This window comes from Tenebrio molitor, chromosome 7 (assembly GCF_963966145.1).
Source record: "Tenebrio molitor chromosome 7, icTenMoli1.1, whole genome shotgun sequence".
Taxonomy (NCBI): Eukaryota; Metazoa; Arthropoda; class Insecta; order Coleoptera; family Tenebrionidae; genus Tenebrio; species Tenebrio molitor.
This window is the reverse complement of record NC_091052.1, coordinates 18,593,267-18,609,374: the sequence shown is the minus strand read 5'-3', so window position 1 is coordinate 18,609,374 and position 16,108 is coordinate 18,593,267. Positions and strand designations below refer to the sequence as shown.

Sequence of the window (16,108 nt, the reverse complement as noted above, 5' to 3'; positions counted from 1 at the left end):
CGAGTTCTTGTGTAAACTGGGGTTTTTTGGCACGAGTGCCCAAGGTTAATAATAATTTTCATTATTAACCAAGGTCAATAATGAACAGCCGTCACTTAGCAACGAAAGATTTTCGTTGATTTCATTGGTTAACGTAGACGATTTTCATAGCAACCGTTGAAAAATGAGAACTCTGATCGTCGCATCAGACAAAATAATTTGATTAATAATTATTATCAGAAATGGTTTTAACGTATCTAGTAGTGAAAAAAATAGTATATAAACCACGGTGAAGAAGTCCCTTATAGGCTTCGCGCCTTACATCCCTCGGCGAGCCTCGGAATCTAATCTTGGCGCTCTGGCTATAATCATGAACTTCTCCACCTTGGTATATAATATACTATTAATTGCAACATGCAAAGAAATTTTTTGTTTATCAGACCATAATTATTTCAAAGTAATACAAGTAATTCTGATAAAAATGATATGGTTAACAAAAACTTGGAAATTCTGAGGTTAAAGTAGGTTACTTAGTGGGTTTTTCCCGAATACAAAATGTTGAAAATATTTTGTTAAATTGTCAGGAAGAAGATTTAAAAAGGTTAAAATCACTGATCCATTAATTTATTGTTATCAACTCACATGACAACATTTTCGGTAAATAAATGATTTATTTATAAATAATTATTTATAAAATATTCAACACAATATTTCAGTCATTAATTATATTATTTATTAAGGAAATTTTCAGAATTTTCAGGCCAAACAATATCTTCTATCCATCCAATATATTGCGAAACTCGGACGTATACACCTGGATTTGTTAAACCACAAGGTTTTCCAAAGGATGTAACCCCTATGATGTCGTACATACACTTGATATCATTACCGTTATGAAAGATTTGCAACGGCCCTCCAGAATCTCCCTAAGATTTCAGGATTTTAGTTATTTGTTCGATGTAAATACACTCGCTAAATAAAATAGGTACTTAGGTACATATACTTTTGTCGATGGCAAACGGAAAAAAACACAATTAAAATTATTTTAGATGTACAACGGCGGCCCTCCAAAAGTGAACGATAGCTTACAAAAATTTCCGTATTTTTCGTTATGATTAAATTAGGCTGTATTCATTGGCGTTCGTGCCGCAGGAAGATGCTATTCTTACTGCAATGTAATTCTCTCGCCACAGCAGCCAACGACCAGTTTTCTTCTAGCTTTGCAATAGCCCTAGCTGCCGTGGCATTTTAAAAAATACTTTTTAAAAATACTTTTTATACAACATTAAAAGTGACGTTTTTAGTGGAAGCTAATTTGATTAAAAATTGCTCTTTATAATTTACCGTGTTAAAAGTATTTTTAACACTAGTAAAAAAAAACTTTTAACACTAGTTATTTTTTATTTATTTATAAATGTTAAAGTGGCTCTATTTGCCGCTTTTTCAATATCTGCGGGAAATCTGTCGTCGATATCGGCATCGTTAACGTCGTTTTCTTTGCATTCCATGTTTACGAATGCAATAATGTGGAATTGAAAGTGTTTTACAAAACGTAATGAAAACTTTTTTGACGTTTCTAATAAACAAATGTCAATACAAGACTAGCTACCTGATTTTTGCCGCAGAAATTAAAATAAACATCAAAAATATGACTGCGTTTTTTAATGCAATGCAAACCAGTTGTATAAAAATAGATGTATGATGGACGTGTTAAAAGTGATTTTATTTTGTTCGTGGGGTTGGTCAACTCGCTGCGCTCGTTTCCCAATCTACCCCACTTACAAAATAAAATCTCACTTTTAACACTTACATCATAAATAACTATTCTATAATTTTTTTAACGCTAGTGTCAAACTGTGACATTTTAGGACGCCTATGATTTAAAGTAAAAATCAAACTATTAAAAAAAACAACGTTCACTTTTGGATGACTGCAATTATACGGTCGGTGGACAAATAAAACTGGGACACTTAAAATTTAATCTATGTAAATCAGACCATTGAATTCCCAATATATTTGTCAGTATCTATACAATATGTCATACCAAAGTTAACCTATTTGTGATAAAGCCGTAATTAAACGATGCAAATTTGTAAATTTTGACTTATGTGATTGTCATTTTTGTTCCAGTTTTATTTCTAATAATAATCACAATAATTGTCCTGTCACCAAAAATTATGTAAATAAGTAATTGTATTGCAAATACGAGTATGTAGTCAATTTCTAAATACTCTAAAAAATTGTTAATATGTATCTATTAATAAATGGATCTATTTGAAAAAATTAGATACATAATAATACTCGGCTACGCCTCGACTAGAAAACACAGACTCGGACGAAAAAGATGCACTTTTTGGCCTTGATACACTATCATGTGATGCACCAGTTTTTGTTATCGTAATTATTATAAGTTGGCAATTTGCATTTTAAATGAAATTTTTATTTTCATATTTATATTTTATCAAGTTTTGTTTCGTAAACTTGAACTTTATTATCAGTAGGTATCACAGGACTTTTATTTTCTTTTTTCACTACTAGTCTTAGAAGGCGTCATTATTGAGTCTCGAACTGAACCCAGAAGTAGAGTTTCTCTCCTCCTGGTTAATAATTAACAGCCGTCACCTAGCAACGAAAGATTTTCGTTGATTTCATTGGTTAACGTAGACAGACGATTTTCAATTTCCATAGCAATCGTTGAAAAATGAGAACTGGGAACGTCGCATCGAACAAAATAATTTAATTAATAATTATTAGAAAGGGTTTTATCGTATCTAGTAGTGAAAAAAATTGTATATACACCACGGTGGAGAAGTCCCTTATAGCCTTCGCGCCTTACATCCCTCGGCACGCTTCGGGATCTGAACTTGGCGCTCTGGATATAATTAAAACTGCTCTACCCTGGTGTATAATATACTATTATCTCCTACTAGTAAATAATAAATGCCAATTTCTGGAACAGTGCAAAGTTTACTTTCTTCTGTGTTTTTAAGCATAAGAGCAGTAGTCGTACGGTACCGCTATCCACCCTCTCGAGGGATTGAGAGTTTTGGCTTAAGTCAGTACCAAGTCAGAACAAGCAAGCACCGAATATGTAAGTCAGTAACTAAGAGTCTGTAACAAGTATCGGGTGTTCATTTAAATTTCCGGTCAAAGTTGACGTTGAAGAGTCAATTGTGAACGTATCAGCTGTTTAAATCTTACCTCAGTTTTTGCGTTTTTTGTGTTTTTACACGAATGGTGGTGGTGTTCACAATCGACTCTTCAAAGCCAACTTTGACCGGAAATTTAAATAAACACCTGATACAAGTAATACAATTTATTAGATATTAGATACAAAGGACCTAAACACAAAAAGTACTCAGTACATTTTGATTGTCCCAAATTATGGGAACCGGTCCTTCGAGTAAAATTAAATCCTTCGAGGCAAAACGTGTCCAAACAAACAGTATAAAACATTATAAATTATTGTCCCATAGCAGTAGGCGTTGGTCGCGTAGTTGAATGTGCCGCAAGCCTCATAACTTCAGTGAGACTAGTATCGCCGATAGGTGGCGCTACAGGCGGTAGTGGAAATCTGTCTACTAGTTTGTCTAACGTTGCGAGGCTGGCGGCACATTCAAAATGTGTGTAGGTTTTCAACGCCAACTGCGATGGTACAATCATTTATAATGATCCTGTACAATTTTTTACTTTATTATCAATATAAAAATTATTAAATAACAGAAATCAATGTGCTTGTAGTATAGACCGCGGTTAGGAAGACTTTTATAGCCTCGCACTCCTATTTCAGTTTAAAACAGATGGGCTATAAAAATGTGTTCTCAACTTTGATATACCTACATACAGGCTTATTATAAATTATTGTAGTCGAAGCAGGCCATGCCCATGTTATGAAATTTTTGCCGCTTTCATGTGAACTGTCAATTTTTGTCACTATCACTGTCATTTTTTAAGTGAAAAGTGCGGTGATAAAGAATTTTTTTTTTTTTTAATTAACGATTAAATCCAAAAATATTGAGTTGTTTTGCAACCAATTCTAAAAATATTGAGTTGTTTTGTACCCAATTTAACTCCCGTGTGTGAACGGTGTGTACTCACTTATTCACATAATTTTGATGTTTTTTATATGGAGCGTCAACCATAAATTTTACATTCAGTTTTTACGCCTACTTGGACTACAAACATTTTTAGTAACCCTGTATACAGGGTGTCTAAAAAATGGCGCCCAATCTCTTGAGGGTTTAAACTATTTGAAGAATTGAGTTCAATTTCGTTGTGATTTTTTTTTCCTTTGACCATTTTCTAAGTTATACACATTTTAAAATAAGCAAATTTGGCAACATCGGTTGGTATGCACAATCAACTAAACCAATTCTCCTTTGAGGTCAATGTTGCCACTGTTATTTTAGCGTATTTTGGTAGGTCATTACTCTAAAAAGAATTACTTTGGTGTTGTTCCACTACCTAAAGGGGTCTTGGAAAAAGTAACATTGTAAAGTAATTTACAATTCAGCTGTAAAATTTGGTAATAAAGGAGATACATCTCTTTGAAATTACCATATTTAAGAGCAAGTTATACAAAATCTGTTGCTCCGATCAAATTTTGTATTGGGATTTACCTTCCCAGACTTCTATTCTTTAAGACACTTAGGAGATTGGGCGCAATTTTTGAGACACCCTGTATTTACTAGTAAGTCAAATTCACATTCATCGCTAAGATGCATGCTTACCCGACAGGTGTCTTTTTTCTCGTTAAGTGAACCGGCGCAAACTTGTATGTCATCTATAATTCCTGTTTTAAGTCTCTTTCCAGAATAATTCTTGTACGATTGATTACATGTTGCATGATCGAAAAGATCTAATGTGACTTTGAGTAAATTATTAGAACCTGAACCTTCTGAAGTGGTATCACCCCAACCAGTAGCAATGGCTTTTTCTGCTTCTATGTCATGATTTCTGTAAAGACATGCTGGTACAGTAAAAGAGTCTAATTTGGCTGATCTTTTCAGTCTCAACAGTCCAATGTCGTGGTAATGAGAACTTAATTTATACTCTGGGTATGGTATGCGTTCCTCAACTTCTAGTTGTTGTCTGTGGTTGGTATCCTCCAAATCCGTTACACCAATTCTTACATATTTGGCTCGACCACTAAAATCAGTGTTTAAGATGTACACAGAGCACTTATGCTAAAAAGGGTGAGCAATCTTTCAAATTTGGGTAGATTTAATGAAAAGAAGTTGCACACATAACTTTTTCTAATGAAGTAGGGAAAACTCTTACTTCTTGAGGACTTATTGAAAATTTTGGATAAAAATTCGAAAAATCGAGTAGCTCATTTTAGTCGCAATGGAATCAATGTAAACACAAATTTTCAAATTAGAGAAAATATGATAAAGCTTACCAACAGTTTGAGGATTGGTGCCGTGAAAAACGAGTGCGTGATATTACTGAAGAACTTCTACTGGCCTATTTTGACCAAAAATCAAGAAAAGTCAAAGGATATAGGATATAGGTATAGAGGATTCTATACAAAACAAGTTGGAAGTGTCTTCAAAAATATGAGGAAAAGAACAGATGATCAATATAAATCAGTCCGATAAAGTGGCTCCAGAATGTTTGTTCAAAGGATCCAATAATGTTGTAAGTAGTACATATTTATAATAAATAATACAATTGCTGATTTTCATTTGTTTCACTTTTCCTGACTAGCTAGGAAAAGTAGTACTTTTCCTAACCGAAATGAATGTGGAAATCTAAGAGTTTTCGAGACCTAATTAGAAAAAGAAATTTTCAAGTAGGCATTGCATTGAATAGTTTTTTTTTGAGGTTATGTTTGGTAAATTGAACAAAACATGTTGCTATTATTCGGTTGGAAATTTGAACGTGTGTTTCTCTATTCGTCTGACAACATGTCCCATTTAAAATCACAAAATAATAAAAATTGACAATAATGATTACGAATAAAAAGCCATCAAGAGCCTTTTTCAAGATATGAATACACTGTCTAAAATGACTTCAAATAATATGACACTGAACCAAAAATGTTTTAAACAATGTTCCCATGGAGAAATTTTTTTATAGGAAATAGTAATCTTATTTTCACTAGATTTCCCGACATCCGAGAGATTGCCACTTCTGGGATATATGTACTTTAGAAGCTGATCATTGTTTTAGGCAAAAAACTGTCGAAGCAATCCAAAAGATAGACAATATTAAAAATGTTCTGTTTTCTTAAATGTCCAACTTTTTAATTATAGAATTTAAATATGCAAAATTATTTTTATCTTCAAGCGGTCGGAAATTGCGCCTTTGCGCATCTCTGTAGAAACGGTTGAAGTGGCTTTTTTTGTAACCGGACTTGAAATACTAAACTTCAAATCTTAGGAGTTGAAATGACCACAGGCGGCTCGACCGAGTCAAATGTAAGGTCATTTGAAGCATATCTCACGATTTATTTATCAATAATAATCGTGAGGAAGTTCCTTAACATTGACACAGAACATAATACACAACAAAGTGAAAATGCGGAGGCGAGACGCCGGTAATTATGTTGATAAGCACTGCACTATTACTTGATAGTAATATCCGTAATAGTGTATGTACTCCGGCAAAATTGCCGTTCCGCCGGGTGGAGGTGGGATAGTTTTTTTTTTGTTTTTTTTTATTAGACAAAATATTTAATAATTAAATTATCCCTATGAAAAAAAAGCCTCTAAAAGTGCGAAATATCGAAATTATAGGTGTTACTGTGGTCTAACACGAGTCGCCCAGTTGCACGGATGGTCGTTCAATGTTATAAAGTAAAATTTAGACTTTAGTAGGAAGAAGAAAAAACACTTTACTAATATTATTGAACCTTAAGGTACTAATAATATTACAACAAGAGAACTCGGATTACTGGTGCCTTAAAATTTAAAAACTGTAAGTTTGAAAATTGTAACTGTAGCAAAAGAAAATAAATAAGCTCATGTCCGATTTTTTTTTGTGATCCGCTTGAAGATAAAATAGTATATACTTACTCGTATCATTCAGAGTAGAAAGTCTTTTTGTGCTTCGTCCAGTTGTCCGGTCTCGGTCTTCAATCTCCGGGCTTAGCACAAAAAGTCTCACTTTTGCTCTTAGTGATAAAATTTACTATTTTCTTTATTTCTTGCACGCATATATAAAAATCACCGTTGAATAATAGATTCAAATCAACTACTTTGAATATCTCCATATACTCGTACATGTACCTACACGCACAGAAAATTGATTTGCCACCAAGTCATTAGTTAAAGTACATATTTCAGCTTCTAAGTTACAATGGATTTTTATCTCATAATAAAGTAATCAACGACAATAATTTTCTACATACTACATATAATGACTCAAGCAGTGTGCAGCTGTTAAAATGTAATCTTTACTTATAATAGTTCCCCCACAAAGCCAATTTATATCCCCAGGTTGAGGTTCAAACCCTACCAGTGCCTGTAAATAAGTTTTATTGTAAAATAACGAGAAAGTAACTTGTCATTTCTTACCATATGAGGAAATTCCTTTCTAGTAGCATTTGTTCCACCAACGATTAGTTTGATAACTTTATGTCCACACTCATTTTTTGTAATCGGTGGTCGATTAACTAATAAAATTGGTGATCGTGTAACTTCATAAACTAATCGAGAATATTCTTTACATTCTAAGAAAATCCAAAATATAAGGACAATGTCTTTTACTTTTTTTTCTTTTACTTGCTTTTTAGACTTATTTCACCTGGTTTTCTTTTGGACTTCACGCAACAGACTATTGATTCATCTCTTTGAAATCCACATCGTTGAGGAAAAATCTGATGTTTTCGTAAGTCATCACGGGCCTGTTTACATTCTTTAAATAATTTGCAGACACCTGGAGATCCTGACTTTAAGGTACAAGAATCACCTAACAACACATTTGTATTACTTACCAAATTCACGTTCAAGTTCAAGTTAAAATATTTCAATTAATTATTATTAAGTAGTTAATTTAGACTAACTAAAGCGTTGTCATTAGCTAGCTGCCCATTCACCAAGCGACGGTTCATGATTATTGATTATCATTTATCATTTTAATAAGAGACGACAATGTACTTCGACATAATTTTTCTTATAGCAGAATGCAGTGCAGTTAATTGAGTCACAAGATTCCGAATGAACAAAAGAAAAGCTATTTTTACCAGCTATGAGCAATATTTTGTATTGTCTAGAATATTATCTATCATAAATGTAAAAGTTGTATAAATATTGGTATACTCGTACAGAGTCGGACTTGTCCAAATTTTATATACCTAACTAATTATTATTGATAAGGTATATTTGAGAATTTTTCTACCTTTTTTTTGTTATTAATAAATAAGGCCGTAACAGTTTTGTTAGTTTTCTGATATTAACTGTTAATTTACCTATAAAGTTTTTGCACTAAATGAATCTGTACCTGCTAGCGCATCAAACCCTGGTGACACAATTACAAATTTTCACTTGGTTAGCTAAATAATTCGCTTTTTTTTACTTAAACGTAATCCAGACGCGTGATTTATGGCCCCAATGGTATAATTTGCCAACAAAAGAATCATTCGCTATCAGCCGACCGTTTTGAGCCTCTTATTTACAGCTTTGCCATAAAATTGACAATTCCCATTGTCACCTAAATTTACAATAGCACAAGTAGCAGGTCATAAATAAAAATGATTTTCACTCATAATCTCATAAGAACATTAATTCTTTCCGGAATTTTTTTTGAGTGCGTTCCAACGACGCGACGTCGTATTAATTTGCCTGAGGGCAAATTAGGACGTGGTTGGAATGCACGAAAAATAATTTCCGGATATGAATTAATGCTCGAATGCAGATTCGGTAAGAAAATCGTAACGACACAAACACTGAAAAGAAGAAACCCATTTTTAAATTGTGTAATTTTATAAAATTTGACAACTTTCACAGCAAAAAATTTCCACTTATTAATCACAGTTACTCGTAGGTTGGTCTACCTACAAAAAATTTCCAAGAAATATTTTTGTTGTCTTGGTTATGGGTCGTGAACAATTTTTTCTATTAGTCATTCATGAGTGTCGTACGATTTTCAAAGTTAAAATGTAAAATTGCGTTTAATTCAAAATCTAATTGGTGTTTTTTCCGCTGATTTCGTAAATAATTATAGGAAATATCAGAATTTGACTTTTTGGTAAAATTTACTTTTTATTTTTTTTTGTCTTTGTTTGTAAGTGAAAAATTATCAAAAAATTATGAAATGTACCTTATCAATACCCAGGTAAATGTGAAAAATTTCGACAATTTTATTTAATTAGAAGTTATTTGTAAAATCGTGGTAAGTGCCATAGCTGAGGAAATACTAAGACAAAAACATTACAGTAAATAGTTTTTTACTGGTATAGAAAACTTGGTTGCAAAATTTTAAACTAACTATGTACATTTTAAAGTCTACACAACTATCAACTTGCAACTTTGTATGTTCTTATTACAGAAAAAAATATAATATTAATTATACAGTCTGATTTTGAAAGTTGTGCAGATATTTTAACCTGGGGTAGTACGTGTTAAACGACGGCAAAATACCCCAACTTGCCTTATAGAAATGTTAATGCTTTACAAGTGTAAGACAACGAAATATTAAACACGTTTTTTTCCTTGTCTTTCGGCTTTTGGATACGTCTAAGTCATGTCCAAAGAGTAGCTGAATCTATATAGACTTTTTTTTATCAAACGGATCTTCAGGAATTTCGATAAATAGTTGGAGTTAAACAAAGTAGTACTGAGATTTATATTTACAATACAACCCTCTTGCACACCACCGATAGTGCGAGAGGCTAGACGCTAGACCGCTGACTGGGATCAGGACTGTTCCTGATTGATAAATGATAATTAATTGAGAGTCGCTGACTGGAATCAGGACTGCCAGTGATTTATAATCAATAATTTATAATTGAACTTCTCGCTGACTGAGATCAGGACTACTCGTGGTTGATAATTTAATTGAGAGTCGCTGACTGGGATTAGGGCTGCTCGTGAATTACACATAATAATTAATTGAGATCATGTTATTTTCACCATTGATGGTAATCACTAATCATATTGTTGATTTGATTAGAGTCATAATAACAGTTTGATGAAGTAGCTAATTTTGGTATGTCGAGCAATTAATTAGACTGTCCAGTGTCCAACGTTTCTTGTTTTCGGCAACTGTACGCTAGCAGAGGCCGTGGAGTTGCTAATGGTTTGTAATTGATTGTAGGTTGAGAGTCGCTGACAAGACACTGTGTGAATTCTGTGGGAGCCCTATTCTTTCCCTAACAACCCTGGATAAAACTCAATGAGTTAACAGTAATTCTTAATTACAAATGTATTTATAGTTGAAGTTGACTCTATGGTGGTACCATATTTGAGATGTTTTTGATTTATTATTGCAAATATGTGTGAGTTGTGCTCGTACAACACTTTCAGCGAATTGGTTGCTCACTACCCCATTTTATTATTTTACAAGAGGTAAGGATGTGCAGACCACGATCACCTCGATCCACGACACAAGCCGCCATGACACCATTGTTAACGTAATGTTCACCGAATTATTTTAGTTATTATTGATTACCAAATTACGACATCCTGACACTGCCTCAAGTTTGATGCGTTATGTTAATTAAGAATTTAATTAGTACCAGTATTAGGTATTTTATTATTATTTTTGTGTGCTGTTTCTCTCTGCAGAGCTATCTCTCTCGCACATCATAGCCCCTACACTAAATAAAATGATTCCTCACTTTTTTATGTCTCCAATATTTCTACAGATATTTTCTAAATACATTGTATGTTATTCAATATCTCCATAAATCAAATATCCATCGATAAAAAATTATTAAACGTGTTACCAAATATGCAGATAAAGGTTTTCTGTAAATATTTTCGTATTGCAACGTTACAAGCTGTTGAATAATTTAAATGAATTAAAACAAGACAATTGTTATTAACTAGATGCGCCGAACAACATAACTTTGTGCATTGTTTATCAAACGTTTTATTTTTCAACTTTGATGTTAGTTTATCTAATCCCGTGGGATAAATGACAATTATCCCACTCATTTGAGTGGAATAAGGAACTTATTACCGGACGCATTTCATTACTCCACTCAGTGGGATAAGTAACCATCATTACCCCACTCAGTGGGATAAGTAAGTTATTATTCCACTGAGTGGTGTAATGAAACTGGCGGAAATAAATAAGATTTATCTTTTTTTTTAATTCGGGGCGGTCTTAGATAAAATTTTGTACATAACACGTGGGCTAAAGCATATTACAGGAAACTCGTGTGATTACAGATGAACTCGGGCTAACGCCCTCGTTATCTGCAATATTCACACTCGAATCCTGTAATATTGCTTTTATCCCACTAATTGTGTAAATAACTATTATATACGTACTTCAAAAACATTTTAATAACTTAAATTACTTTTTCATTTATTAAATATTTATGTGTATAACTCCGTAATATTTAATGAAATTTAAATAACAAGATTTACCAACAAATCGCTGGGTGGATACTAGTTGTATTAACACAATCACACAACAAGCGAAGTAGTTTAAATTTAACATTGCTGTCATTTGAAGGAAAAAAGACAAACTCAACACAAGCGACAAATCCCAAACTCGATTTTGCACAAATATTTCTGTTAATCTTCGGTTCAGAAGTTATCACAGGTTAAATAAAAATGAAACTGTTTATGATACACTTCAAAGATTCAAGTTCTAATTAACCCATGTCAGTCATGTCACCATTTAGAAAGATAAACAACTCCTTTAAATGCGACTATTTATTTATGTGGATTGTGTTAAGATTGCCGCGAATCGGATGACAGCCTCGGACACGTGGTGTTATATGAGAACATCGGTGCTATTTATTTGTAGAGCGAGACTACCCCGAATACATACATATAGTCCAATTTTTACCCTTTTGCGATGACGTCATTATCTAGTAACTTCACGCATGTTTGAGCTAGGATCAGAAACAAATTGGAATTGATAATAAATAACTATATATAATGTTTCAAATTTGTTGACAATTGCTTCGAAAGGTTATGTTTGTAATCAATGTAATAAGTGAAAGAAATTAAAAATTGTCAAATTGACCATCAATAAATAAACGTGCCTTTTTTTTTCTGTTTCTGTCTTTTCAATAAAGAGAAAGCGAGGAAGGAAATCGTGACGTCACCTCAGTTAGCACTTATAGTACGGGGTGATCAAGAATAACTGAGTCTGTTGGTAACAATGAAATTTGACAAATTTAAAATTTACCAACGAAGGTTCATTTTTGTAATAGTATAAACGTAACCTGCATAACCAAGAATGTTTTTAATGTCATCTCAAGTTAAAAAATCCGGTCAGTGCGTGGTCAGTGCCAATTACTAGACAAAAATCACCAGTATTTTCAATTGTTTCATTGCCAACAGACTCAGTCATTGTTGATCACGCTGTAGATATTATTGCGAGCAAAAAAAGTGGGACATCAAACTTGTGTCAGTTTTGAAAAATTCGATGTAGTTCAAGCTTTATTGTTATTTTGCCTTTGATTATTGTCATAGAAATTTGACACTATTCTAGCTCACAGTGTAAAAATTTATCTTATACTCATATTTTTCTTTTTCAAATGCCCTCTTCTTTTGATAAAGGTAAATTTTGATTGAGACTTTGCATTAAATAAATATTCACTACGTGCTTACTTACAATCATTCCCTACAACCTACAATACTTAACGATAACGTCAATCAATTCAAAGTAGGGTTAGAAACAGATAAGGGTCATTTCACAGTAAAAGTCAAGACAGTGATGTTTATGTTCCACTTTTTTTGCTCGCAATAGTACTTAACATATATCTACAGTGTGGAAACTTTAACTGGAATAAAATTCATAACTTGGACATTGGCGATTTTTGTGAAAAATCCCGAAACAGGTCGCTTTTTGTTTTTCCTTGCCCACATTTTGGCGCATATGGTTTTTGCATATCTCCTCCCGGATGTGCGCAACCACCCCATTTTTTTTTTCAAACGGAAGGGTATGTCAAGTGGCACCTCGTTTGAAAGCCCACTTCGCAAGGAATACAACCCACTATTATTTGTTTCCTGAATATTTTCAAAACCTACGCTAAAAAATAAAAATCAGTTTTATAAGTTGAAGACTATTTAATGCAACAAGTGTTCAAAATGGACACCGTTTCTTTTTTGGAAAATTGCAAATCGATAGTAACATGCATCCCTTACGTTTTGTAAGATTTCCGGTGTGATTTGCCTAATTTCATGCATAATACGTTGCTGCGGAGGCTGCGGGCGGGCTGTGTAATGTGTATCCCAAACTGCACCCTGGGGCTATTACAGATGCTACCAGAACATGCAATGCAACCCCGCAATGTAGCGCTCCGAAGGCAATGTCCATGGTTGGAGCCCCTCGTCATAATCGAGTTAGGGGGGGAGGAAACCCCCTGGTGAGTCACTGTATGTCCTTGATTTGTGACAGATGTGTCAGGTGTTTCGTGTACATGACCCAATTCAGCCTACCCAAGACCGGACCTGTGCTTTGCCATTTGAATGACAGAATGAAGTGGAGGTGAGGCCGATTGTATCGTACTGCAGCTGAGATTTAACGTGTACCGACGAGCCGGATCTATTAATGTTCAATATTGAGTGGATAAGGCGCTTGGACAAAAACCAAGTCTTACATAAATGAGAGTTGGTAGGTCTACTTCTACGACGGGTGGCCCGGGAACATGACGCCTAATGCGACTTACACAAAAAGAATGAATGAGATAATAGAATACTGGAATACTGCAAGAGCATTAGAGATAATATGAGGGAAATGTACAAGGAAAACCAGGAATATAGAGAATTCATAAAAGATCTATCTAAAATAATAATATATATTATCAATTAATAACATAATTACATAAACATTTTTGTTTTACAATACAAAAATTTCCGATAATATTGCGGAATCTGGAATAGTGCCCCGAATGCTTGCAGCGTTTCCACGTTGAATGGCAAGGGAAATCCTTTCGAAAAGGAATTTCTTTGATTTTGAATCGCCTGATTCCGCGATAAGTCGGTTTCCGATGACATTAATGAAATCGATGGCTTCTTTGCACCAAGGGCCTAAGGTTTCAAATGCTAAACCTTTAAACACGTAGTTTGACGAAATGATTGAACTATATTTGCTATGTTTGCGTTTGCAAGCCATTTCAGCGGCAGAACCTGAGACTTCAGATGATTTCAAAACGTAACTGTCTGCAAGTGTATCTACAACAGTAACGTCCCAAACCAAAGGTTGACCTTTAATCCACGGTACTAAAGTCATCCCATCTGGGCGTTTTCCGTCATCCCGAGACAGTCCGTTTGGTTCTAAAGTTGAATTCACATGAATTGAAGTTAAAGACCGGTTGATAATGGAATTAATTTCAGTGTGTCTTGAAAATCTACCACTGCTTTTGAAACAACTTAGACCGTGGGTGCCAATTTCGTCAACTTTCGCATTGCATTTGCAAATATGAGGTGTACAAAGATTACAACCCAATCTTAAACCAATACAAACTTGGAAGGAAGTGTTATCTAAAAGAGTACCAATATTAGGAGAAGGTATTGCATGTAACCAAGATCCTGATTCTCTGCATTGCAAAGCTTTAAAACGAGCCAGGTCTCTAGGTGAATTAAAGATTAAGTCATTGGCAATTATTCCTTTGATATTAATATTATCCCAATTCTTCTGAAATTGTGGAATTGTTGGTATTTCGTTCTTATTTGCTACACCCCAGACTGCTAAAGCTTCATCATAATGGTGAATATTAAGCTCATTATCCTTTGAGTTTAGTAATAAAGAAACAAGCTTTTTAACCCCATTAATTGAAGATAGGAAAGCAGGGAGGCAAATATCGGAAATGCGACGAATTCCCAGACCACCAAATCTAATCGGTAAAGTGGACGACGCCATTGTAAATCAGTTAAACGTAAATTAAGTATTCTCTCTAAACAAGACTTTAAAGAAGAATCAATTGAATTAACATAATTAGAAAATTGCCAAAATGGAGTTGTTCTTAATAAAAAAATTAAATTTTGGTATGAAAAGACAGTTTTTGATTAAAGTATAAGCCACGTGTCTGTTAAGGAGTTCAGCTTTGTTTAAAAGATTTTCAACTGTAATTATAGTTTTTTCGACGGTGTTTTTGAAACCTTGGTCAAAGATTGGAGAGCCTAAAAGAGATAAACTTTCCCGGTCACAGATTTTAATGCCTGGTGCTAAATTTTGAAATTCCTTTATGACTTTTAAATCTGTGTCTCCAGAACAGCAAAAGATCTCGCATTTGTTAAAGTTTAATTCAAGGCCAATTTCCTGAGATAAATTTATAACTTTCTTAAAGTCGGATAAAACTACTTCTGCGTAATCAGCTAAGGTTCCATAATCTAAATACCATATATTCATTTGAGAATCCAAAGATAAAATAATTGGTTGAATGGCAAGACTAAAAATCATGGGACCGCAGGGATCTCCTTGCTGGGCTCCAACAGAAGAAGAAATTAAATGATTACCGAAAAATAAAATTGAAGGATTTCTATAGCATTGATAAAGATAAGGGTACAGAAGTGGGGTATGACATTGGACTTCTTTCAGAATACAATCCCGTTCGACTGTGTTAAAGGCATTTTTGAAATCTAATTTAAGAAGAACTTTTCCCACGGTTTTGATCGTTATTAACAAAGGTTCGTGTGGTATGAATTGCTGCTTCGCATCCTAGTTTAGTTGCAACTCCAAGTTGGTGTGGAGATAAATACGAATTTACAATATTTCGACTTTGAAAACAGGCTAGCTTTGAGGTCAATCTTCGCAAACAGTTTCCGATAGCGATCGGTCTAAGTCCTCCATCTTTCTTGTTAAGGGCACATAAAGACGCACCATACAATAAATGGCAGATTTCTGAAGGAAGTTGCCCAGATAATAAAAAATTGCACAGTTTGGTTAAAGCTCTTAGTGCCTTCTGACCTGCTTCACCCGCTGACAAAGATATGATATCTTTCAAGTATTGTGGTCTCATGCCATCTAAACCTGGTGAAGAACCGGCAGGAAATGAATT

General features: G+C 33.9%; 1 protein-coding gene across 2 annotated transcripts; it reads right to left on the bottom strand.

The window, feature by feature from the left end:
- Nucleotides 1-630: 630 nt before the first annotated feature.
- LOC138134767 (serine protease snake-like) lies at nt 631-11,698 on the bottom strand. 2 transcript variants are annotated; one of them, XM_069053254.1, is made up of 7 exons: nt 11,520-11,698; nt 7,711-7,893; nt 7,500-7,654; nt 7,334-7,446; nt 4,817-5,127; nt 4,710-4,762; nt 631-905 (listed from the first exon to the last, which is right to left on the bottom strand). In XM_069053254.1, the coding sequence occupies exons 1-7, from the start codon at nt 11,599-11,601 to the stop codon at nt 708-710; spliced, it is 1,095 nt and encodes a 364-aa protein (XP_068909355.1). In that variant the 5' UTR covers nt 11,602-11,698; the 3' UTR covers nt 631-707. The 2 variants fall into 2 exon arrangements, with proteins under 2 accessions (XP_068909355.1, XP_068909354.1); XM_069053253.1 differs by having other exon boundaries at nt 4,710-5,127; nt 11,520-11,693.
- Nucleotides 11,699-16,108: the final 4,410 nt, after the last annotated feature.